At 59.8% G+C, this 22,512-nt stretch overlaps 1 protein-coding gene and 1 long non-coding RNA gene across 2 annotated transcripts in view; both read left to right on the top strand.

The window, feature by feature from the left end:
* Ca5a (carbonic anhydrase 5A) overlaps positions 1-16,855 on the top strand; it is a 24,634-nt gene extending 7,779 nt beyond the window's left edge. The window contains exons 3-7 of the mRNA XM_040280177.2: positions 8,505-8,623; positions 10,341-10,436; positions 10,547-10,609; positions 14,253-14,408; positions 15,387-16,855. Of these exons, the coding sequence (XP_040136111.2) occupies positions 8,505-8,623; positions 10,341-10,436; positions 10,547-10,609; positions 14,253-14,408; positions 15,387-15,521 (569 nt within the window). The 3' untranslated portion in view covers positions 15,522-16,855. The remainder of the gene's footprint in view (positions 1-8,504; positions 8,624-10,340; positions 10,437-10,546; positions 10,610-14,252; positions 14,409-15,386) is intronic.
* On the top strand, positions 3,987-5,801 carry LOC144370954 (uncharacterized). The gene is made up of 2 exons (XR_013431100.1): positions 3,987-4,123; positions 5,453-5,801. It is a non-coding gene; the product is annotated as an uncharacterized LOC144370954 (long non-coding RNA).
* Positions 16,856-22,512: the final 5,657 nt, after the last annotated feature.

Genomic DNA, 22,512 nt, shown 5'->3' with positions numbered 1-22,512 from the left:
CCAGCATTCTGATCTGGGGTTCTGGTGCTATTGAGGGGTAGCTAAGAAGAGAAGGGAGGATAGGTTTGAAGGTGTCTACACTTCAGGCAAGTGTATTTTGAACAGCCTCCAGCACCTGCAATCACACTTCTGTGGGTGAGGAGCAGTGTCCCAGGCTGGCCCAAAGCTGTTCGTGGAAGTCACCTCTGGGAATCAGTGTTGAGAGGCCCCGGGAGATCCACATTCTGCATTAGTGTCTTCCCTTCCCTGGTGAGACCTTAGAGGCAGGTCTGGGGCGGGGCCCAGGTGATGCTACTACTCTAGGGACCCCATGTGGAATGTCCCTGTTGCTGAAGGGACAGGGGGGTAATGAGGTTTTTGCTCCAGACCCTTCTGTGTGGGGTGCAGACGCGGCTCTCCTCTCCATGCTGACTCCTGGGAGCCCCTGAGAGCAGCTACTGACCAGAGTCCTCCTGCAGTTGGACCAGGAGTGCCCAGGGATGGCGTGCCCCCTCAGGCCAAGTGCCCCCACCGCAGGCCAAAGCTGCCTCCCAGCAGGGCCAGTGCAGAGCCCAGGGGCCCCTGTGGTTTCCAGATGTGGTCCAACATCAGGTTGGTGTCCCTCCAGGGCACCATCAGTTGGTGTCCCTCCTCTGGAGAGGCTGGAATGTCCACCCGGAGTCTGGTGTGCACCAGGTTTTCACACGCTCGTCGTGCCCCTGTGCCTGGGACACAGCATCTAGGCATGCCTGTTTTACGGGCGCGGACACTGGGGCTCAGGGCTGTGGGTCAGCCCCCCGAAGTGTCACTGGTGCCATCTCTAGTGGGTCTGCTGCGGGCCCTGAGGCTGGCCTGCTGCAGTGCTGGCCCTGGCGACACAGGCCTGGGTCAGTGCTTGAAGCCCGTCGGGTGTTCCCGTGTGGCCGCCCCGGCAGGCGTGGAGGGTGCCGTGCCTCTCCCGGGCAGCAGGCTCTGGGCCAGCACAGCCATCTCCTGTTGGTGGCCTGTGTGTGCAGACGGCATCTGTCTTCGCGTCAGGAGTTCTGGGCTCCCCCACGCCTGAGGGCCTCCTGTGCGTGTTTGGCTGGTCTGGACGGGGCTGCCTGGCCTGCTGACTGCCCGCTGCCTGCCGAAGTCGCTGGGACGCAGCAGAGGCTGGCGGGTGGGCTGCGCTGAGTCTCGCCCCCCAGCAGGTGTGGTCAGGACGTGGGCTGCGCTGACGGCTCTTTGGAGAGTGGGGACATGGAAGACCAGGACTGCTGGTCTTGTTGCTCTGTATCAGAATGGAAGCCAGAAGGGAGGCTACCGACAGGGTCCCTGTGGCTGCTACACAGTCCCATCATCTGCCACAGGAGCCCCTGTGGATGTATCTGCCAACCACAGGCCTGGCCACAGCCTTGGCCGCTTTCTGTGGCCTGCAGCATCTCTGCGGGGCGTGAGGCAAGAGCAGGGGCAAGTGTGTGTCCATACCTGATGCAGGGCGTCCCAGTGCACGCTGTCCTAGCCGACCTCGGTAGGCCTGTTGCAGAGGTGCACCCCAACACACTGTAATCCTGGTCCCCACACCCCAGAACATGGCATCTGGGGAGTGCTGACCGGGGGGCAGGCAGAGCCGGCCCGGGGCCCAGTGTCTCTGTCTTGCACGTTTAAAGCATTTAAAACGGCACTTGGACACTGGAGGCTTTGCATGAATTCTGCATTTTTATCTTCTCTTGGAAGAGCCAAAGGACTGTAGAAGGACTCTCACTGCCCAGGCTGAGAGCCACTGCCCACTGGGTGCACTCTGCACGTCCCACCGTCCCCACCTCTCCCAGCTGCCTCCCCGCGAGGGTGAGGGTCACTGATCACACCTCTTCATTTACAGAATTTCCTTGAAATAGGGCCCCTCCGGAGGGAAACAGGCACAGGGGTTCTCATGGTGGAACTTCAGGTCTTGGGAGAGTGGGGACAGGGTGGGTGGCTTCCACTGCCAGCCACCAAGAGCTGGCGAGCCAAGGCAGCCATTCATCAGGGACGCGAGAAGCCTGGGTCTCAGTCGGGGCTAGACCCCTGGTCTGTAAAGGGCAGGTGGCCAACCACGTCAGGGCTTTCCACCCAGCACTAGAGCGTCAGAGGCCATGTAAGCACGGGCATATGAGGGGCAGAGGGCCTGCTCACGCTCTGGTTAGAGACACCATGGTTGCCATGCACGTCACCTGGGGTGGGAAACCGGGAAGGAAGACTGGAACATAAAGCAGAAAACCCACCGACCGTCACCACCGCCATTTCCCACGAGAAGGACTTTTCTGTTTTATTTACTCATTTATTTTTGTGGTGCTGGGGACTGAGTCCAGGGCCTTGTGCAGGCAGAGCAAGCAGTCCACCACCGGAGCTACATTCCCAGCCCCCAAGAGGGACTTTCAACACCAAAGTAGAAAAGATACAATCTCAGAATAAATACTCTCTGTTTCTACAATCTTTACGTCTAATTTAGAAAAGTGTGATGTGTTCTACTGGCCTCTGATGCTTACTTGTTAAACAGCACCTCCTAAAAACAGTTCATCAAAAAAGAACAAAACACAGCGCTAGCCATTAGACTCTCCGGGTGGGAGACATGGTCCCAGTAGGACTATAATTCTTAATTCTTAGTTTTCTAGAATTTTTCTGAAGATGCCCTTTGACCCTCAACTCTGTGGGTAGGAGTTTATAGGAAAGAAAATAATCCAGATGAGTGTACAGAGAACTAAGACAAACTTCATTACAGCTGTTTAAATTTATGAAAAGTTGGGGAAATTCTAAATATCATCACTAAAGAATCCGGTTTAAAAATCATGGCATAGCCAGGTATGGCAGCAGCTCAGAAGGCAGAGACAGGAGGATCCCAAGTTCAAGGCCAGCCTCGGCGCTTAGCAAGGGCCTAAGCAGTGTGTAGTGCGAGTGCACCACTAAAAAGTAATCCCTGGGCTGGGGTGGCTCTGTGTTTAGCGCTTGCCCTGGGTTCATCCCCAGCTCTGAAAATAAAAAACAACAAAAACCCAAATCGCACCGTTGATATCTCACCATCAGATGAGCTCTTGGTGCTTACCAGATGACATGCAGAGTAGGATTCTCATTCATTTTGTTCATTTTTTTTAAAACGGGGGGGGGGCGGGGGGGGCGCTGCGGCTGTGGCTCAGTGGTGAGCACTTGCCCAGCATGTGTGAGGCACGGGGTTGGATCCTCAGCACCCCATAAAAATAAATAAGTAAATAAAGGTATTCTGTCCACCTACAACTTAAAAAAAACCTCGCTATGAGGGCATTTCCCAGAAAGCAGCCTGGGCCCTTCCACTGGGGGAGCAGCCCTGAGCAGCTTATTTTTCTCCTACAAACCTTTCTGTGTTTTCTGAAATATTCTTTTTATTTTTTTAGTTGTTGATGGACCTTTATTTTATTGGCTTGCTTACATGTGGTGCTGGGAATGGAACGGAGTGCCTCACGCGGACGAGGCAAGCGCTCTGCCACCGAGCTACACCCCCAGCCCCTCTGAAATATTCCTGATCCTGGATCTTCCTTTAAAATCAAGCTCAAGACACTTGGAGGTGGACCTGGAGTGAGGGGCAACTCTGCTGAGCTCCTGAGGCTACTCCTGTGGGTGGCGTACCTCCTGTGACCCTTCCCACAGGACAGGGCCCGATGCACTGTGTGGCCTGCCCTCCCCAGGCCCCTGCTGGGCTCCCTGTGGCCACACTCTGGACAGTGCACACAGGTGGAGGCCCTCTGAGCACATGCAGGCAGTCTCCACTCTGGGCGGGAAGGAGGTTCCAAGTCTCCGGGTCCAGAGCGCCTGAGTGAAGGGCCCTGGGAAGGCACATAGGCTTAGCAGCAGGGTGGCCTGGGGACTTCCAGGCTCCCTGCTGGGCCGGCTTTCCCCTGCGCAGGCCCTGGGCTGTGTCCGCCATCTCCATCCAGTGGCTCAGTCAGGGTCTCTCTCCCTGTGTCCCTAGGCCAGGTCTCCAAGTCAGGGGGCACCAGGCAATCTCCCATCAACATCCAGCGGAGGGACAGTGTCTACGACCCCCATCTGCAGCCGCTCAGAGTGTCCTATGACCCCGCGTCCTGTCGCTGCATCTGGAACACGGGCTACTTCTTCCAGGTGGAGTTTGACGATGCTGCTGAGCAGTCAGGTGAGTCTGTCTGGCTGGGGGTCTGTCTCCTCTTCTGTTGCACCATGAGTGGGGTCACAAGCTTAGGAAGGGGGGACGAGAGCAGTACCCTACCTTCCTGACACTGTGTCGGCAGGGAACGGGAGGCCCAGGAAGACTGAGGGAAGGGGCCGGGGACAGGGAGATGATCTCTCTTGAGGAGGAGAGGCCCCTTCACCTGCCCAAACGCAGGTTCCAGGGGCACAGCCTTGCTGAGGTGGAGCAGCTCCCTCCAGGCTGGGCACAGGTCAGAGCCAGACGGCCTGGTGGCACACTGCGGGTGCCATTTCTCAGGTGAAGCCGCTGAGCGCAGAGCTGGGAAGCTGAGACCCCCAGCCGCCAGCCAAGGCCAGATGGCTCCGCCCACAGCACCCTGAAACCCCAGCAGCCTCTGGGCTCCTTTTTGCTCTGTGCATGAGGAAGTCCCACATTAATGACGGCTCTTTCCTATTGCAAGTGGCAGACACACGACTCCAACTGGCTTAAGCAAAGAGGGAAATTCGTTGCGTCCCCAGGACAGGACCAAGCCCAGGGTGTGTAGCCACGCAGCCTGCATCTCAGCGCCCTCTCTGGGCCCTGCTCTCCCTGGTGGACTCCGGCTGCCTTGGGCTGGGCCATGACTTTCCTGAGGGTGGCAAAGGTGAAAGTTCAACCTCCCGCAGAGCAAAGCAGCAAAGACCCCTCCCAGCCTCCGCCACCGGCCTGGGCTGAGCCGATCACAGTGACCCTGGCTAGCCGGGGGACGACCCAGCCCTGGAGCAAGCTGTGGCCAAGAGCGGAGGCAGGTGACTCCCCTCAGGACCGCAGGAGTGAACAGAGTAAGAAGGAGGTCCCTGGGACCTCCCGTGACCTCCCGTGACCAGAGCGCCCCTGCTGTTAGTGCTGTTAGGCCGCAGCCACTGTGTAGCTGCTCCTGTCTGTGTAAAATGGGCCCCAGCAAGCGTCCAGGACCCCTGCTAAGTGCTGACCCACTGTGGCCAACTGCTGCCCCGATGGGAGACCAAGTCCACGCTGCGTGGTTTCCTCCCGCCAGCCACTAGGGACCTTGAGCACTCCTTTCTCAGTCCCCAAAGCACTCACAGTGGAGGCCACGGCTCTCTACCAGCAGGCCTGGGGACAATGTTCTCCACCGGCACAGTACCAAGGGTACTCAAGAGCTCAGCTACTCGACACTCAGGCTTGGAACAGAGCATGCGTCACTGGGGGACCTGGCTCCAAAGTGGGGGCTGTTGCTGCCGTCCCCGGAGACTGGCTCCACAGCCCAGGGCAGACATGGGTGGTCCTTACGCGTGACCTGTCCACTTTGTGCAGAGTCAACATCCAGCGCCTGAGGCTCCCGTTGCTTGGCCACCGCAGGCTCCTTCTTGCCCCTCAGCCCTACCTCCTGAGTGTCCTCTGCACAGACCCCACGTCCAGCCCCATGGAACGTCCATCTGTCTCTGCGACCTGCTCTCCTTCCACCTGTTGTCCTCTCTGCCTAGCACGGTCTCCTGGACCAGGCTCACAGTGGAGGAGCCGGGTGAGCCTCCAGACCCAGTCCTGACACTGGGCCGCAGTGTGCTTACTACAGAAAGCCACAGAACAGGGATTTCCAGTCTTTAAATAAACACCCTTGCCATTGGCTGGCGCTGTCTTTGCCAGTGAGTTCCAACTTTGGAAACATTGTCACAGTGAGAATCTTCTGTTCCAACTTAAACACGCCCTAGCTGTTGGCCCCTCCCTGGCCTGGCCACCCCTCCCTGGCCGCCCCTCCCTGGCTTTAGCTGCAGAGGCTCCTTCTGGCCTTCTCCAGCAAGGGCTGTGCTTCTGCTCCCGCCCTTTCTCCTGGAAGGCCCCCCCCATTCCCGGTCCGTTTCCACCTGTGTGCCACCAGGGGGCGCTCCAGCCCAGCCCCAGACCCAGGAACCCTCCTGGCAGGGCTGGCGCAGGTGTCTCCCCTGTTTTTATTTAATTACGCAGCAGTTTTTGTTGTTGTTCTGTTTTGCTTTTTGGTGTGTGTGCGAGCTGGCTGGCTCTCCAGCCCGGGGTAACCATGGTTTCCATCAAGACCTTTGTTTCCATGCAAGTGAGCAGACGCCGCCCGTCTGCAGAACAGGCCCGTTAAGGAGGAACATTCTGGCTTGCCATGGGAAGGTGCCCAGGATCCCAAAGGACAGACTCTAACTGAAAGTTTCTTACTTAAGTGGGTGTTGTGTTTTGCTGCTGGTGAGGCGTTTCTGTGAAGCGTTCTGGGCAGCGGGGCCTCGGGGAAGAGTGCTCACCAATCCAGGCCCCGCGGCGTCCTGCTGCAGGGGCCAGAGCCAGCCTTCTGGGGTCCAGCCCGACCTGCAGGGCTTCGCGTCCCTGAGGAGAGCAGGGCTCGGCAGTCGCCCGCGCCTCCCTGTCTCTGGGCTCTGCTGCTGCTCTCCGCTGCTCGGCAGGTCTAGGTGACTCCCGTTTCTCCTAACCCAGCTGCAGGCAGGAGGGCCGGGCGCCTTTGCGGGTAAGCCCTGCTGGCGGAAGTCCAGCCGCGTCCAGCTGGTGCAGGACATCATTCCTTAGGGAGACCTGCTCCTGTGCCTGCCCAGGGTCCTAGGATGTGTGAGCTGCAGGGGACAACGAGCAACAGCTGGCAGCTCTTTTTTAAAAATAGTGAAGGAGTTGAAGTCCTGAAAGTCTCTGTGATGTGTGATCACCACCAGCGTCGTCACCATCACCTGACAGCATCTCACAAAGTGACAGTATCTCCGTTTTCCTGCCTGCAGGCCTCCTTTTAGAGGTAGAGATGCTCTGGCTCAGAGAAGCGAAGCCACCTGCCCAAGATTACACAGCGAGTTGGAGGCAAAGCCAACTTGCCAATCCAGTCTTTGAGTACTTGTAGTGTCCGGTGGATTTTTCTAGAAATCCTAGACAGTTCCCAAGCTGCCAGAAGAAAGGCAAAATCCCACTGTGACATATAGACCTGCTTATCCAGTGGCTGAGTGACTGGACAAACAAGTCAATGAACTGACCAATCCCTTCCTTCACCTGCTGGGGTCCACGGGCACCTTCAAGGACCCTTCCTTGAACTAAGTGCTGAACCCGGTGGAAAGAGAAATGGGCCTTGCCCTGAGGTATGACAGGGTGACCCTTGGCTGGGCCTGGTCAGCTGCATCCACCAGATTGCATCCCGTCCAGCTGTCCAGGGTGTCAGTGTAGAGACGACGCCGTCGGGCGTGGCTGTCCCCGTGGTCCCTCCAGCTCGCCCCTCTGTGGCTCACAGGTGCATCTGGTGCTCTGAGGATCCTGGGGTGGCCAGGACTGCTATCCCTCCCAGGGGGCTCTCCTGGCCTGGCAGAATTGGCAAGCCGCTGCGCCCACACCCCATGCCTTCTGCTGTGAGTACTTCCTGTGAGGACAGATGCACTGGGTGCTCCGTGGCATCCTTCACCCAGGGACATTCCCCTGTGCTGGCCACTCCGGGACCTGACAGCAGCCAGGCCCGGGAGGGCCATGCAGAGCACACTGTGCAGCGGGTGAAGCCGGGCCCTGCGAGCGCCTGAGCCACTCCCCAGCTCTGCAGCCAGTACCGCGCAGTGGCCGGCCCTGGGCACCCGGCACTCCTTCCGGCCGAAAAAGACAAGCCCCGACTGTCTCCACATGAGCAGCAACTGAGGGTTGAACCACAGGCATCACGTCATCCGGAGTCTGCTGAAGTGCAGACCCAGCCCTGCCCTGGACTGTGGAGCCAGCTCCCCCAGGGATGCCAGCTGTGTTCTGGGCCTGGGCGTCAAGCTAGCCGAGCTCTTGAGGAGGCCACGCTTGGCACTGTGCCGCTGGAGAACAGTGCTCCCGGGCCTGCTGGTAAGAGCCGTGGCCTCCACAGCGAGTGTCTCAGGTGACTTAGAAAGGAGTGCTCGTGTAGCCTGGTTCAGCGGTGGGCCTGGACTAAACAGAGCTGTGTGGGATCGGGATTGGTGAGCAGGTGGCATGTTGATCCCCAGAACGTGTTCCCGGAAAGGCCTTGCTCCCTGTGTGTTGTGTTATTGAGTTACTTGGTGATAGGACTTAAACCTCCTTTTTAATTCAAGAAAATCCCAGAAACTCATGGGACAGGTGTGCCTCTCGGGTGCCTCTGCCCTGGGCAGGAGCTGAGGCCCTCACTGCTCCCTGCAGGCCGCGTGCGGTGCCTGCGTGCATTCAAGCGTTTTCTGAAAACAGGGTCAGCCTGCGCGGGCGAGGTGGTGAGCAGAGGGGACCAGAAAGAGGAAACCCTGCCCTTCAGCTTGTCCCTTCAGCAAGGCACCAAGCTCCAGAGCGCACTTGTACCAGATGCAGATGGTGCTGCAAGCACCGCCGTAGCCAGAGGGGAACTCAGAGTCACAGACTGCCCTTTCATTCGCAGGGATCAGCGGGGGGCCTTTGGAAAACCACTACAGACTGAGGCAGTTCCACTTCCACTGGGGAGCAGTGGACGAGCGGGGCTCGGAGCACACGGTGGACGGCCACACATACCCGGCAGAGGTTCGTAGGTGACGTGGGCCAGGCAGCGCGAGTCCCGGTGTTTTCCATGTGCCAGGCTCTCCTGCAGATGCCAGCCATCCCAGATGCCCAGATGTGAGGCACTTCCTGGGACCCAGGACTTTCAGTGCCCCGGGCAGAGCAGTTAGCACCCCACCACCCACTTTATCACACCATTGTCCAAAGAGGAGGGTGATGCAGGCATGCTCAGTTAGCAGAAGAAGAGACAGGGGGTCTGAATGGTGATGATCATGCATCGCAGTGGAGTGGTCAGTGGTGACTTTCAGACACAGAAAGAACTGGACCAGCATCCATGAGGCTGCCATCTCCACCCTGTGAGTACCACACTGCCTTGTCCACTGGTCACCACTGTCCCCACGGAACCCTGAATCTGTGTGCCTCCCAAGTGACGGGTTGGTTGGGTTCATCTTGTCCCACGGTGCCCACGGGGGATGAGCTCTGCCTGCTGTCACCTCTGCTCTTGCACACAGAGGCACCTGCAGGGTGGGCTGTGGCTCCTCCTGCCCTGAGTGTTCCTTTCAGGTAGTGGCTGTGTGTCTGCCACTTGTTCCCAGGGAGGTCATTGCCGTCGACTGCCAGGGTAACAAATGAGAGCAGGGGACCCACCGGGGCTGTCTCTGAGTCAGGCTGGGCCTGGTCCCTGCTGGCCGTCTCTGGGGTGTGGAGGTCAGGTGGGAAGGCAAACCTGGCTGCAAAGAGGGGGTATGAAGGGAAATGACTCAGGGGGGCCCGCGGGCAGCATTAGACACACCCTGGACCCCAGGGGCACGTGGCCAGACAACTGGCTCCTGCTGGGAGTGAGGTCTGCGAAGAGCGCCTGGGCCCAGTGCCTCGGCAGAGTGCAGTGCTGGCCAGAGAGGGCTCCTCAGCGTCCAGGAGCCCGGGGACTCGTGGCCTGGGCCACCTCTAAGCCAGGCACTTAGCAGAAACATGAACATTTGTCCCTGGGTCCTGCAGGGCACTGGACCCAGCACCCTGGGGTACCAACCCGCCGGTGCTCGAGCCCATCATGTGCCTGGTGGTGCGTGTGCGCAGGACTCATCCCGTCCTGTAGGCTCTAGGCCATCTGCAGGCCACCTGCTACCCAGCACCAGAGTTCTGCTCCTTCAGCCCAGACACAGCGTCTTGACCCAATGTCTTTAATCTGTGGTGGTCTGAATCCCCCAGAGTAGCACCCAAGGCAGAGGGCCAGCTGCACAGAGGCCCAGGCCCCTCCTGGGGGAGCCACACCATCCCCTGGACACTGGCCAACCTTCCACTCCCGTGAGGGACCCCTCCCCAGCTCACCCCCGGCCTCCAGGCAAACCCGTCTCATCGGCCAACTCTGGCATGGAGTCCAGCAGACGTCCGCCACCCCAGATCCATCTTCCTACATCAGAAACTGAAGGAGTGTTAAAGCCACGGGCGAAGTTCAGGGCTGGGCTCCAGGGTCAGGAGGGGCAGCATCTGGGACCCACTTGCCCCACTGCAGTCCTGGGCTGTGTCTGGCGTAATCCCGTGGCCCTCTTCTTCCTGGTAGTCACAGTGGCCTCCCTCTTGCCCCGGGCCTGTGGCCTTGCCAAGTGCCTGGGAGCCCCAGGGTGCTGGCCTCCTGCGCGCCGGGCGGCCATAACACGATTCACTCACGTGATGGAGTGGCCCTGTGTCGGCCCCATGGAGGCCGAGCGCCTGGTGTTCACACCCGGCCGCTGTGTTTCAGCTGCACCTGGTTCACTGGAACGCTGCGAAGTACCCGGCTTACGAGGAAGCCGTCCTGGGGGAGAAGGGCCTGGCCGTGCTGGCCGTGTTCCTGCAGGTAAGGGCGCCCGCAGGGCTGCAGCACCCCCGGGCGGCCCCTCTCACTGCCCCGCACAGAGGCGTGTTCTCAGCCCCCTCCCCGCTCACGTCTGTGCCTGTGCCCTGCAGGTGGGGGCCCGCCACGAGGCCCTGCAGAGGCTGGTGGACGTCTTGCCAGAAATAAAGCACAAGGTGAGCTCCGAGTCTGGGGAGCAGCTAGTGGACGGGCAGACCGTTCAGAGGCGCCCCCTGGGCAGGGAGAGTGCAGTGGCAGGGGCGTCGAGGAGGGCATGGGGCACCAGCGCTGTGCTGGGACTGGGGTGGGGTTCCCCATAGGTCCTGCCTGGCCCGGGAGGCCACCTCTCCCCTCAGGGACTCCAGACCCCGTTCTTCCTCAGCTCGTCTGCTGGGGTCGACTCGGGTGTCCCGGGATCAGGCAGCTTTCTGAGGGTCGGACACTCCTGCCTGCCCGCGGGACTGCTCTTATCATCACTGATTTGCTTTTAAAAATCTTTAGCTTGGTCCAAGGCGATGACATTTACTGGTCATAAAGTTCCTTCTAAAGCAAATCAGAACCTCAGTCTTGACCCGTGTGCCACCGGGCGTGCTCTGGGAAGGTCTTAATTCACATCACCCCTGTCCTGGAGAACGTGGAGCCCAGAGAGGGAAGGGAAGCTGTCGTGTGGCCAGTGCCCGGTGGCCCGGCTGGTCCTGCCTGTCCCTACAGGCGACCTTTGCACACCTTAGTCACTGGCATGGCTCAGAAAGGTGACAAGGAGAACAATGTCGCTTTTCTCCAAGGTCAGCCCAGAGGGGACTTTGAAGGAGAGGTGGAAATTCCAAAGAAAAGGGTTTATTTATTCAGTACTGAACAAAAGAGTCCCCAGGAGGAAGGAGCCAAGGTGGCCGCGGGAGGGGCGGGCTCTTCCCCCAGGGCCCAGTGGCTGCACTTGAAAGCCAGGCAGCCCTTCCTGGCCAGCCAGGAGGCTTTGATCTCCCACCTCCTCCCCTTGGTGCCGACCTCCAAGCGGTCACCCCCACTGCGCTTCCCCGCTCAGAGGGCCTCAAGGCCAAGGTGCCAGGCCCCTGCCAGAATAAACCTGGGGTGCGGATGTTTCCCAACCAGCCCCGACCCGGCAGGGTGGGCTCCACCTCTTGGTGGGAAGAAAGCTGGCGGCTCAGCCGTGTTTACGGGGGTCTGATTTCCTCCCCTGGGTCTGCAGGGCTCTTCCCCGTGAGCGCACACAGAACGTTCTGGGCAAACCCCCAGGGAGAGCTGGGTTGGGGACGATCGAGAAGTGCTGCCAGGGCTTGGTTCTGGTTCCCACGCTGATCGCGGGGCCACAGTCTCCCCGTGAAAAATAAGGCCGAGACCCCAGAGATGAGGGGACCAGCCTTGGAGGGCCTCAAGGTCAGGGGATGGGGGCACCTGAAGGTCACCTGGCCCAGCTTTCCCGTCTGCCAGCCTCGACTTCCGGGCGTTCCCACAGCAGAACAGTGTGAGCCGCGGGGCTCAGGGCAGTACTCAGCCTCTCAGAGCCTGGATGCCCCTCTGTGGAGACACAGCAGGGGGCACACCGGGGGAGGGGAGGGCAGACCCACACCTGCACACCTGCTGCGTGAGGCCTGGAGTCCCCTTTGTCACCACAGTGCTTTCCCTTAGCTACCCCAGTGTCTGCCCTGGGAGAGTCCTGGAGACCGCAGCCTGGAGACAGACACTGGAGGGCAGCTCTGACTCCCTGCCGTTGGGCGGTGGTAGGAGTGGCTCTGGGCCAGGTGGCTGGCTGTGCCACTCACCCTGGGCACCCGGTGAGCCCCTCCCCAGGGAGGCCACCTGAAGCAGCCCGCTCCTCCCCTGGGGTTCCAAGCTCAGGAGACCTGTCACTTGGCACCACTCCTCCAGGCCGGCTGCCCTGAGCCACACCGGAGCTGGGAGACCAGCGGCAGGGACCCCTCCCGGGCCTCCTGAGCACGGCCGCTCAGGGCACCCACTTCTGCAGGGTGCTGCGGCTCAGGGGCACAGCTTCAAGAAGGGGCCAGGCGGACTCACGTCTCTTCCACGCCTTGGCCTCCACGGCCACCCCGCGTCACTTCTGTGACACCCTGCCCACCACCCAGCCACAGGAACCTGCCTGGGCTCAAGGGGGAGACAGCACCTCCAAATTTTGCTGGAGGGAAATGACAGCACTCTACATGGGTCTCATCTTCAGTCTCTCCAATGGCCCCGTGGTCCTTCCTCTGGGTTAGGACTGTCACCTCTTGGGGAACCAGAGCTCAGTGAGGCGAGGAACCTGCCCTGGGGCACACAGCCAGTAGGTGGGGACAGTTCATCGAGGGCAGTGCCACCTGCATCACAGCGCCAGCGCCCTCCGCCCCCGCCCTTTGCTCCTGCCCCGAGTTTTGCCTCTTCTCCCCAATGTCATGCCCTCTGGCTGAGTCCTGTGGACTCCGTGTGGGACGCTCATCCTCGGAAAGTAGGACAGCAGCTTACGGACCAGGACAGTGGTGTTACCGCCGTTGACCGGTGACCAGGCCAGGTCAGAGTGGAAAACAGAGGTTTATTAAAGGACAGTAGAAGACTTTCCCGGAGGAAGAAGGGGTTCCAAGAGAGGGAATCCGTGGAAGTGCGGCTGTCTCCCCATTTTATAGTTCCTTCGGTGATGGGGTGTAGGTGGGAAGACCCGAGGGGTGGGGCACAGGTGGGTCAAAGAAGTCGTCTGGGCAGGAAGGGCTTGAGTCAGCATCGTCAAGTCTGCTGGGGGCCGTTTCATCCTCACTTCTTTGGGATGGGCTCTGGGCCTTGGGGACATTACCATTCCAGGAGTTGTCCTGCAATTCCCGGACTTCATTAACATTCCAGGAGTTGTTTGGCTTTTCCGGGAATTCATTCTCAGCATGGCCTCCATTTTGGATCTCACTCGATATCAGGCCCGATTTACCTAACTACACTGACTGCCTAACTTTAAATCTGGCTTCAGTGGGACCCTGGAGTAGACGCCTTCACCCATGGCCACCCCACACACCGGGTGCCCCAGTGTCGCCTTCTGGCCAAGCGCCTTGAGGTCCTTGAGGAAGGGCCTTGACGTGGGGAGGTCATCTGCAATGGAACATGACCAGAGCATTCACACCTGCACACACAGCGTGACCAGCCCCGAGGACACGTGCAGGGGCAGAAGGCCACACGCCGAGACCCCACACATCTAAGACCCCCAGCACCAGCAGCCCCAGAGCTGGAAAGCAGACCGGCACCCCGGTGAGGGGTCCTCTGCGGTGAGAAGACCAAGATGTGGGGTCCCACACCGCAGTGTTCAGGCACGAGCAGGAGAGCGGCCCCTACTTCAGTGTGGGTGACACAGAGGACGTTAGCTCAGGGGCATCGCCGGCACAACCCCCCGAGCGCAGCCTCCACTCAGTGAGGCACACCGAGTGGACGTCACCAGCCAGCAAGGGGCACGGGAGACGCCAGGGCTCCCGTGGGGAGCTGGTGGGTGGGATGGCCTTGGGTGTGGAGGGTGGCATAGTCCCAGAGCCCAAGATGGCCGCACAGCGGGAACACGCGGGTGCCCTGCTGCATTGGTAAAAGCGGCTGGGGACCAGCGTGTCCCCGTGTTTCATCACAGTAGAGCAGTGTGAGCTTTCCGCGGCCAGAGCTCGGGAAGGAGCGCTCCCAGGGAAGTCGTGAGTCCTGGGTGGAAACCTCTGTCCCTGCTTCAGAACCAGGCAGTGGCAGCTGCCTAGAGTGGCCTGTTCGGGAAGCACCTCCCCGACGGAGGGCGGCCGCCCCACTCCCTCCCGCTCCAGCACTGACACCAGGGCCCCTGGTTCTTGCTCCCAGGACATGCGGGCGGCCATGGGCCCCTTCAACCCCTCCTGTCTGCTGCCTGCCTGCCAGGATTACTGGACCTACTCGGGCTCCCTCACCACCCCGCCCCTGGCAGAGTCCGTCACCTGGATCATCCAGAAGCAGCCCGTCCAGGTGGCTGCCAGCCAGGTGAGTGGGCTGGGACCCCGTCGTGGCCTGTGTGGGGGTCTCCTCACCCTGGAGCTCGCCCTCGGGCACCACTGATGTCCCTGCCCTGCCCTGACTGGGAGGAATCCCAGCCGTGTGGGCTGGTGGAGAAGGAGCCGGACTCTGCCTGTCACAGGTCTCCTGACACTGAGCTGCTGGGGTTAGGGTTAGGGTTAGGGTTGGGGCGGGGGAGACAGCTGGATCTTCGCAGTCCCTGAGCCCAGTGTTTGCCCAGGACCTGCTCACGTCCCCAATATGCCCCAAGTCATCCCTCGGTTACTTTTAATACTTAACACGATGTGAGTGTCATGTAAATGGTTTTCTTGATTGGGGATAAGGAACAGAGGAAATCTCTGTGCATGTTCAGTACAGACAGAATTCTTTTGGGGGGTAGTAGTTTTAACTTCTGCATGGGTTGAATCCGAGGATGCAGAACCCACAGATGTGGAGGAATGGCAGTGTGTGCTAGTCACCTTTGACTGTGTAACAAAGAGCTCCAAACTTAATCACTGATAGTGGCTATGTATTTTCTCTCAAAGTTTCTTAGGAAACTTAGGGCTTAGGAACTGGCTGGTCCTTGCTTGCAGTCCCTGTGGGGTTACGGTGCCCTGAGCAGGAACTGCCCCATCCTGACGGCTCGGTGGGGGCTGGAGGACTCATGCCCGGGTGCTGGCACGAGGCTGCTGGCTGTTGGATGGGGGCCTTACTTCCTGTCCTTGTGGCTGTCCACGGGGCTTTTGAGTTTTCCTATGGTAGATGGTTTCCTCCAGAGCAAGTGGCCTTAAAGACCAAGGTGCCAATCGTGATGCCCTCTAAGACCTTGCCTTGGGAGCCGCCTGGCATCACGTCCAGTGTCCTCTACACAGGGCCATCCCTGATCTGGCCTAGGAGGGGCCTGTGCAAGGTGTGAGGGCCCCAGGGGCAGGACGGCTCCCTGCACTCTCCTTCGCTCTCTTCCAGGTCTCGGCCTTCCGGGAGCTCCTGTTCTCCCCGCTTGGTGAAGAGGAGGAGTTCATGGTGGACAACTGTCGCCCACGCCAGCCCCTGATGGGCCGGAGGGTCCGCTCGTCCTTCAGGCCACTCAAGTGGGGATGAGGTCCTAGAACCGTCATGTCCACAGAGTAGGCAGCGCGGACCTTGCAAGGGTTCCCACTCTGGTGACTGTGCTTCTCGGATTAAAAGAGGAAGAGCGTGGTTCCCCTGACGTGCTTCCAAGTTGCAAGGGAAAGAAATCACTAAGGACTCCTAGGGCACAGGGAACAGATGCTGAATGTCCTTGTCTTGTGGGAACCAGGGCAGGCAAGTAGAAGGTGGTCCCCGGGGCCAGCAGCCACCAGGGCCAAGGCTGCCCACTCGCCTCTCTCAGCTACACTCGTCCCCCTGCATAGGGGTGTCCTCCACTGTCCACTCTCAAGGCCACCCCAGAGTCCCCACACCACATAAGACCAGGACTAACACCCTTCTCCCCAGTTCCAAGTCCCCGGGGGTCTCAGTGTCCTTGGCCACTGGAACACAGAAGGAGGGACTTTGTGGCCTCTCTGGTTAAAGGACCCTTGCGATCATGTGTCCACCAGATCATCCAGGATGACCTCCCGTCTCAAGCCCCTCGAATTGATGCCCTCTGTAGGCCCCTTTTTGCACACAAGGTCTCAGAGCCACAGATTCCAGGATTAGGATGTGGACATCTCCAACTCCGAGACCCGCACTGGGGCGGGGTGTGGGCTGGAAGGGGCAGGAGGAGGGGCACTCTGCCTCGTGGCTGGGGTGCCCCTCCCTTCCTGCTCTTGGACTCTGGCTCCTGCTCAGCTCCTCTGCACTGCGGGAAGGCAGAGGCCCACTGCGTCGGGGTCTCAGAAGCCCCTGTGCTCCCCAGGTGCCGCCCTGCCGCAGCTGCCACCCTGGCTTCCTGCAGTCTCTAGGCCAGGCCCTGGCCCTGTGCCTTGGGCTCCTGCAATGACTGTCCCACCTTCCTCTTCCTAGCCCCTCACCCTGCCCCTTGGGGCTGGGTCCTGCAGCCTCCTGCCTCCACCTGGAGTCCCCCAGCCTCTCCACCAGCCTCTGCTGTCCTGCTCCAGGCCTTACCCTGTGTCTCCCAAGACCTGCCGCCAGGTGTGCTCTGTACTTGCTGCTTCTGCCTCGGGGAACTTAAGCTCCTTGGGGCAAGGACAATTGAGCCATCTAGGATAGAGCCTAGCACGGGGCGGGAGGGGTGCTCGGTGATACCTGTCAGTGAATGACCTGCAGAGCTCCTGGCAGCTCCTTCCACTCAGGGAAGCCGGCCGGCCGCAGCTGAAGCCCTGGGTCCAGACTGCCCGCTGCTCCACCTGGGCAAACTGTGAGCCCACAGCTGCCCTTCTGCCTCACAGCAGGAATTTTTTGTTTTTGTGTTTTTCCTGATCGTGTGCGTAGTAAAATCCCCACAGATATAACATTTTTATTTTATAGCATTAAAATTCTTCCTTCAGGGGAGACGGGGTTCTGCAAACAACCTAATGGGCCTCTCTGAACATCAGCTCACTGTCGGATAAACCAGGGAAACGGCACAGAAAAACAAGTAGATGCTGCTGTCTGTCCAGCCCAGTGATGACCCCTGTGGCTCTGGGGACACAGGATAAACCCTCACTGAGCTCCTCAAACAGCCTCAGGGATCAAAGTTGGTGCTGCACCTGCAGCTTCCTTTGGCAGAGGCTGGGCCTGTTCCGCCTCAGGCCTTCCTGTGGTGGCCGTGACCGGCAGCCTGGCCCCCGCAGAAAGCAGCAAGCAGCTTCCCGGAGCATATCTCTTCCTGCAGAGACCAGCGCCCGTGCCCGGCGATGGCCGCCCCTGGAATGCCCATCAAGGAGCCACAGAACTCTCCTTGTTTCCCAGGGGCTGGGTGACACCTGGGTGGCCTGGAGCTGGTTCTGACACTGGATCCTGTCTCTGGGACAGGTGGAGACATTCTTCGGTGTACTTTGGACCCCAAGTATTTCTTGTCATTTGGGAAAGTGCAGCCATTGCTGAGCCTCTGGCAACGGGGCTGCCGTCCGTGTGAATGTGAGTTTGTGGCTCCGTGGCCTCTCGTGGACCCAGGTCGGCTCCTAGGGTTCTGGAGGTCAGAAGCCCAAAGTCTTCCACTGAGTGGCGTCAGGGTGTGGGTGCCTTCGGGAGGCCCCTGCAGACAGGACACCAGCCCTGGGACGGGACCTGGAGGGCCTCTGCGCACTAGTGAGTGTCAGGGTCACCAGCATCACCAGGAGGCCCGCTCCTCCCAGGCTCCAGGTGTTGGCTCAAGGCTGTGTTTAAAGAAGAAAGTGTTTTGCTTTTAGAAGATCACGTCTGTGTCATGCTGGCCGAGAGGTCATGCTGGCCTGGGTGTCCAAACACAAGTGGGAAAGCAGAGGTCTGTGCAGGTGCTCCTGCCCTGCTCCTGTGACCGGCTCCCCTCACTCAGGACCTCTCAGTGAGGAGTGTCTGCCCGCTGCAGGCTGCGCTGGCACCGGAGGCCGGGCACACAGCGGGCCGCACCCCCGCACCAGGCTGACCTATCCCCACACGCTCGGTCCTCACCCACCGCAGGCCAGGGTCACATGGGGAAGCCACCCTCATCCCGAAGCACGCAGTGCCTTCATTCTCAAATCTCTCCAGGTGGCTGCGTGGCATAGGAGGGACAAGAGCTGTAGGGAGTCCTGCCAGTGTCCCCTGAAGCCCTTCCTTTCCTAGTGGGGAAACCGAGTCTCACTTGCAAGGCTGAGAAGCCTGTGGGTCTCCCCTAGGCACCAGGCCGGGCAGCTCATTGCTCCTGCCCTTCAGTGTGTGCCGTTAGTAAAGGAAAAGTGTGGAGTAAAGGAGAGAAATCCCTGGACGTCAAGCCCAGAGGACAGCGTCCACCATGACTGCAGTCGAAGCAAGGCCATCAGAGAGGAGCGCCTGCGCCACCACCTGCCCCAGGAGGTGCCACCCTGCTGGCTCTGGAGGGGCGAGACGGAGGTCGGGTCTCGGGGTCCAGCCCTGGTGGCGACAGAATCTACAGCCAACTCTCCACAAGCTGTCCGCTCCCAGGGGCCCAGGGACAGAGGGAGGAAGGACCGGGCACCCGGGCTGCAGGTCCGTGGACTGTGCCATGCTGTCGTGCCCACCGCCTGGGGCTGGCAGTTTGCCTTCTTCATCTCAGCCGTGACAGGGACTTTCCCCTGAGAACACAGAGTCTCTGCCTCCTGAGAATGTGGTCTGGGGGCTATTTTAAGGGCTGATGTCAGCCCAGAGAGGCGGTCGCACCCGGGAAGGGACCAGGCTGCACACACAGCCCTGGAACGCAGGGGAAAGACGCAGGTTGGAGCTCAAAGCACCGGCACAAAAACAAACAGGGCAGCTCCCAGGCCTGGCCGCGCGGAGGGGTGGCCGGGGCTGCGTTCTGAGGAGCCCCAGGGCCATTGTCCTGGGAACTTCTGGCCGACGTGCAGAGCCCACGGCTTCCTCCCTTTGCTTTCATGTTCTGCTCCTTTGTAAGATCACAGAGTACGAGAACCCTGCGGCCCCCGCCTGGGACCTCCCTGCACGGGCTGCTGTGGGCTGTGGCCAGCCTCTGGGGACAGCGCCCACTGCCCACTACCCCTCCCCCTCCCCATCGCTGTCCCTGGGCCATCCAGGACCCCCGGCCTCTCTTTCCCGGGAATATTCCTAGGGGCCTAGGTGCCACCTCTCGCCTGCCGAGTCCCCGCATCTCCCCAGGAAGGCCCCCGAGCCCAAGGATGTGTGTGCGCCTGCTGACCGGGCTTCACCGGCGCCCCCTCCTGCCCCCAAGTGCGCTGTGGCATTGCTGCCATGTCCCCCCTCAGCACCCAGGGCCCCCTCACAGGAAATGGTGCTTCCATCCACCCAGCACCAGAGCCAGACTCGGGGTCTCCCTCTGTCAGGAGGGTGTGTCCTTAACTCAGACAGACACACCGTGTCTTCCCACAGGTCAGGACTTACGCTCCGCGGCAGCAGCTCTCTGGATACTGTGGCCCCCGCGGTCCGAAGCCTGGCCACGGCAGGTCCTTTATTCTGATCTTAATCTCTAACATCTAAACACTCAAGCCACACATCTGCCTCCACAGCTTTGTGTTACAGAGGGCTAAGGAAGGGCTGAGGCAGCCACAGGGTCCAGAGGCTGAGCAGCGGCAAAGGCAGAGAGCACATGTGGACAGTCGCTGCAGGTGGCCAGGTAAGACGAGGAACCAGCAAAGAGCTTGTTCAGATCACGGTCCACACAGATGGCAGCTGCAGAGTGTCAGTGTGGAGGCAGGTTGAGATGTCAGTGTGAAGTGGGGCTTGCTGATTGTCACAATCTGTTAAGCCCAAAGACAGAGATTCGGAGGTTTGTCACTGAGAGGACACTTCTGGGCAAGTCTCGTGATGAGTGACAACGTGATGCAGTCAGGGTGCCACCCTTTATGGGTCTCCAGTGAGGGCGCTGCTTCCTTCAGGTCTGGGTGTCTGAAAGGCTCATGAGCCCAACACGAGTTGGATCACCACCATGCACGGCTTCTGATGCATTTGGTAAGCTCACGGCGGTCATTCTCATTAACATGATCAATTTATTTTTCAATTACGACTAATGGTTCTGCCAGTGGGTGGTGGTGGTTCACATGTTCACTCACACCCAAACTGGAGTAGTCTAGAGAAAACACTAGTGTCACCAGGGCAGGCGCGGCCTGAGGACTGCTGTTCCACACACCATGGAATCACCAGGACAGGCGAAGCTTGAGGACTGCTGTTCTACACACCATGGAGTCACCAGGGCAGGCGCAGCCCGAGGACTGTTGTTGTGCAACCATGGAGTCACCAGGGCAGGCACAGCCTGAGGACTGCTGTCGTAAACACCATGGAGTGAGTCATTAGGGCAGGCACAGCCTGAGGACTGCTGTCGTAAACACCATGGAGTCACCAGGACAGGCGCAGCCTGAGGACTGCTGTTCTACACACCATGGACTCAACCAGGGCAGGCATAGCCTGAGGATTGCTGTCGTACACACCATGGAGTCACTAGGGCAGGCACAGCCTGAGAACTGCTGTTCCACACACCATGGAGTCATTAGGGCAGGCGCAGCCTGAGGACTGCTGTTCCACATACCATGGAGTCACCAGGGCAGGCACAGCCTGAGGACTGCTGTTCTGCACACCATGGAGTCACTCAGGGCAGGCACAGCCTGAGGACTGCTGTCCTATACACCATGGAGTCACTAGGGCAGGCACACCCTGAGAACTGCTGTCCTACACACCATGGAGTCACCAGGGCAGGCACAGTCTGAGGACTGCTGTTCTGCACACCATGGAGTCACCAGGGCAGGCAGAGCCTGAGAACTGCTGTCCTATACACCATGGAGTCACTAGGGCAGGCACAGCCTGAGAACTGCTGTCCTACACACCATGGAGTCACCAGGGCAGGCACAGCCTGAGGACTACTGTTCTGCACACCATGGAGTCACCAGGGCAGGCACAGCCTGAGGACTGCTGTTCTGGACACCATGCAGTCACCAGGGCAAGCACAGCTGAGGACTGCTGTTCTACACACGATGGAGTCACCAGGGCAGGCACAGCCTGAGAACTGCTGTCCTACACACCATGGAGTCACTAGGGCAGGCACAGCCTTAGGACTGCTGTTCTACACACCATGGAGTCACCAGGGCAGGCACAGCCTGAGGACTGCTGTCCTACACACCATGGAGTCACCAGGGCAGGCGCAGCCTGAGGACTGCTGTCCTACACACCATGGAGTCACTAGGGCAGGCGCAGCCTGAGGACTGCTGTCCTACACACCATGGATTCACCAGGGCAGGCGCAGCCTGAGGACTGCTGTCCTACACACCATGGATTCACCAGGGCAGGCGCAGCCTGAGGACTGCTGTCCTACACACCATGGATTCACCAGGGCAGGCACAGCCTGAGGACTGCTGTCCTACACACCATGGAGTCACCAGGGCAGGCGCAGCCTGAGGACTGCTGTTCCACACACCATGGAGTCACTAGGGCAGGCACAGCCTGAGGACTGCTGATCTGCACACCATGGAGTCACCAGGGCAGGTGCAGCCTGAGGACTGCTGTTCTGTACACCATGGAGTCACTAGGGTAGGCACAGCCTGAGGACTGCTGTTCCACACACCATGGAGTCACTCAGGGCAGGCACAGCCTGAGAACTGCTGTCCTACACACCATGGAGTCACCAGGGCAGGCACAGCCTGAGGACTACTGTTCCACACACCATGGAGTCACTAGGGCAGGCACAGCCTGAGGAATGCTGTTCTGTACAGCATGGAGTCACTAGGGCAGGCGCAGCCTGAGGACTGCTGTTCCGTACACCATGGAGTCACTAGGGCAGGCGCAGCCTGAGGACTGCTGTTCCTCACACCATGGAGTCACTAGGGCAGGCGCAGCCTGAGGACTGCTGTCCTACACACCATGGAGTCACTAGGGCAGGCACAGCCTGAGGACTGCTGTCCTACACACCATGGAGTCACCAGGGCAGGCACAGCCTGAGGACTGCTGTTCCACACACCATGGAGTCACTAGGACAGGCACAGCCTGAGGACTGCTGTTCTACACACCATGGAGTCACTAGGGCAGGCACAGCCTGGGCACTGCTGTTCCACACACCATGGAGTCACTAGGGCAGGCACAGCCTGAGGACTGCTGTCCACACACCATGGAGTCACTCAGGGCAGGCACAGCCTGAGGACTGCTGTTCTATACACCATGGAGTCACTAGGGCAGGCACAGCCTGAGGACTGCTGTTCTACACACCATGGAGTCACTAGGGCAGGCACAGCCTGAGGACTGCTGTTCTACACACCATGGAGTCACTAGGGCAGGCACAGCCTGAGGACTGCTGTTCTACACACCATGGAGTCACTAGGGCAGGCACAGCCTGAGGACTGCTGTTCTACACCATGGAGTCACCAGGGCAGGCACAGCCTGAGGACTACTGTTCCACACACCATGCAGTCACTAGGGCAGGCACAGCCTGAGGACTGCTGTTCCACACACCATGGAGTCACTAGGGCAGAGGCAGCCTGAGAACTGCTGTTCTACACACCATGGAGTCACTAGGGCAGGCACAGCCTGAGGA

This window comes from Ictidomys tridecemlineatus, chromosome 15 (genome assembly GCF_052094955.1).
Source record: "Ictidomys tridecemlineatus isolate mIctTri1 chromosome 15, mIctTri1.hap1, whole genome shotgun sequence".
Taxonomy (NCBI): Eukaryota; Metazoa; Chordata; class Mammalia; order Rodentia; family Sciuridae; genus Ictidomys; species Ictidomys tridecemlineatus.
The sequence above is the reverse complement of the archived record's forward strand: the minus strand, read 5'-3'. Positions and strand labels throughout refer to the sequence as shown.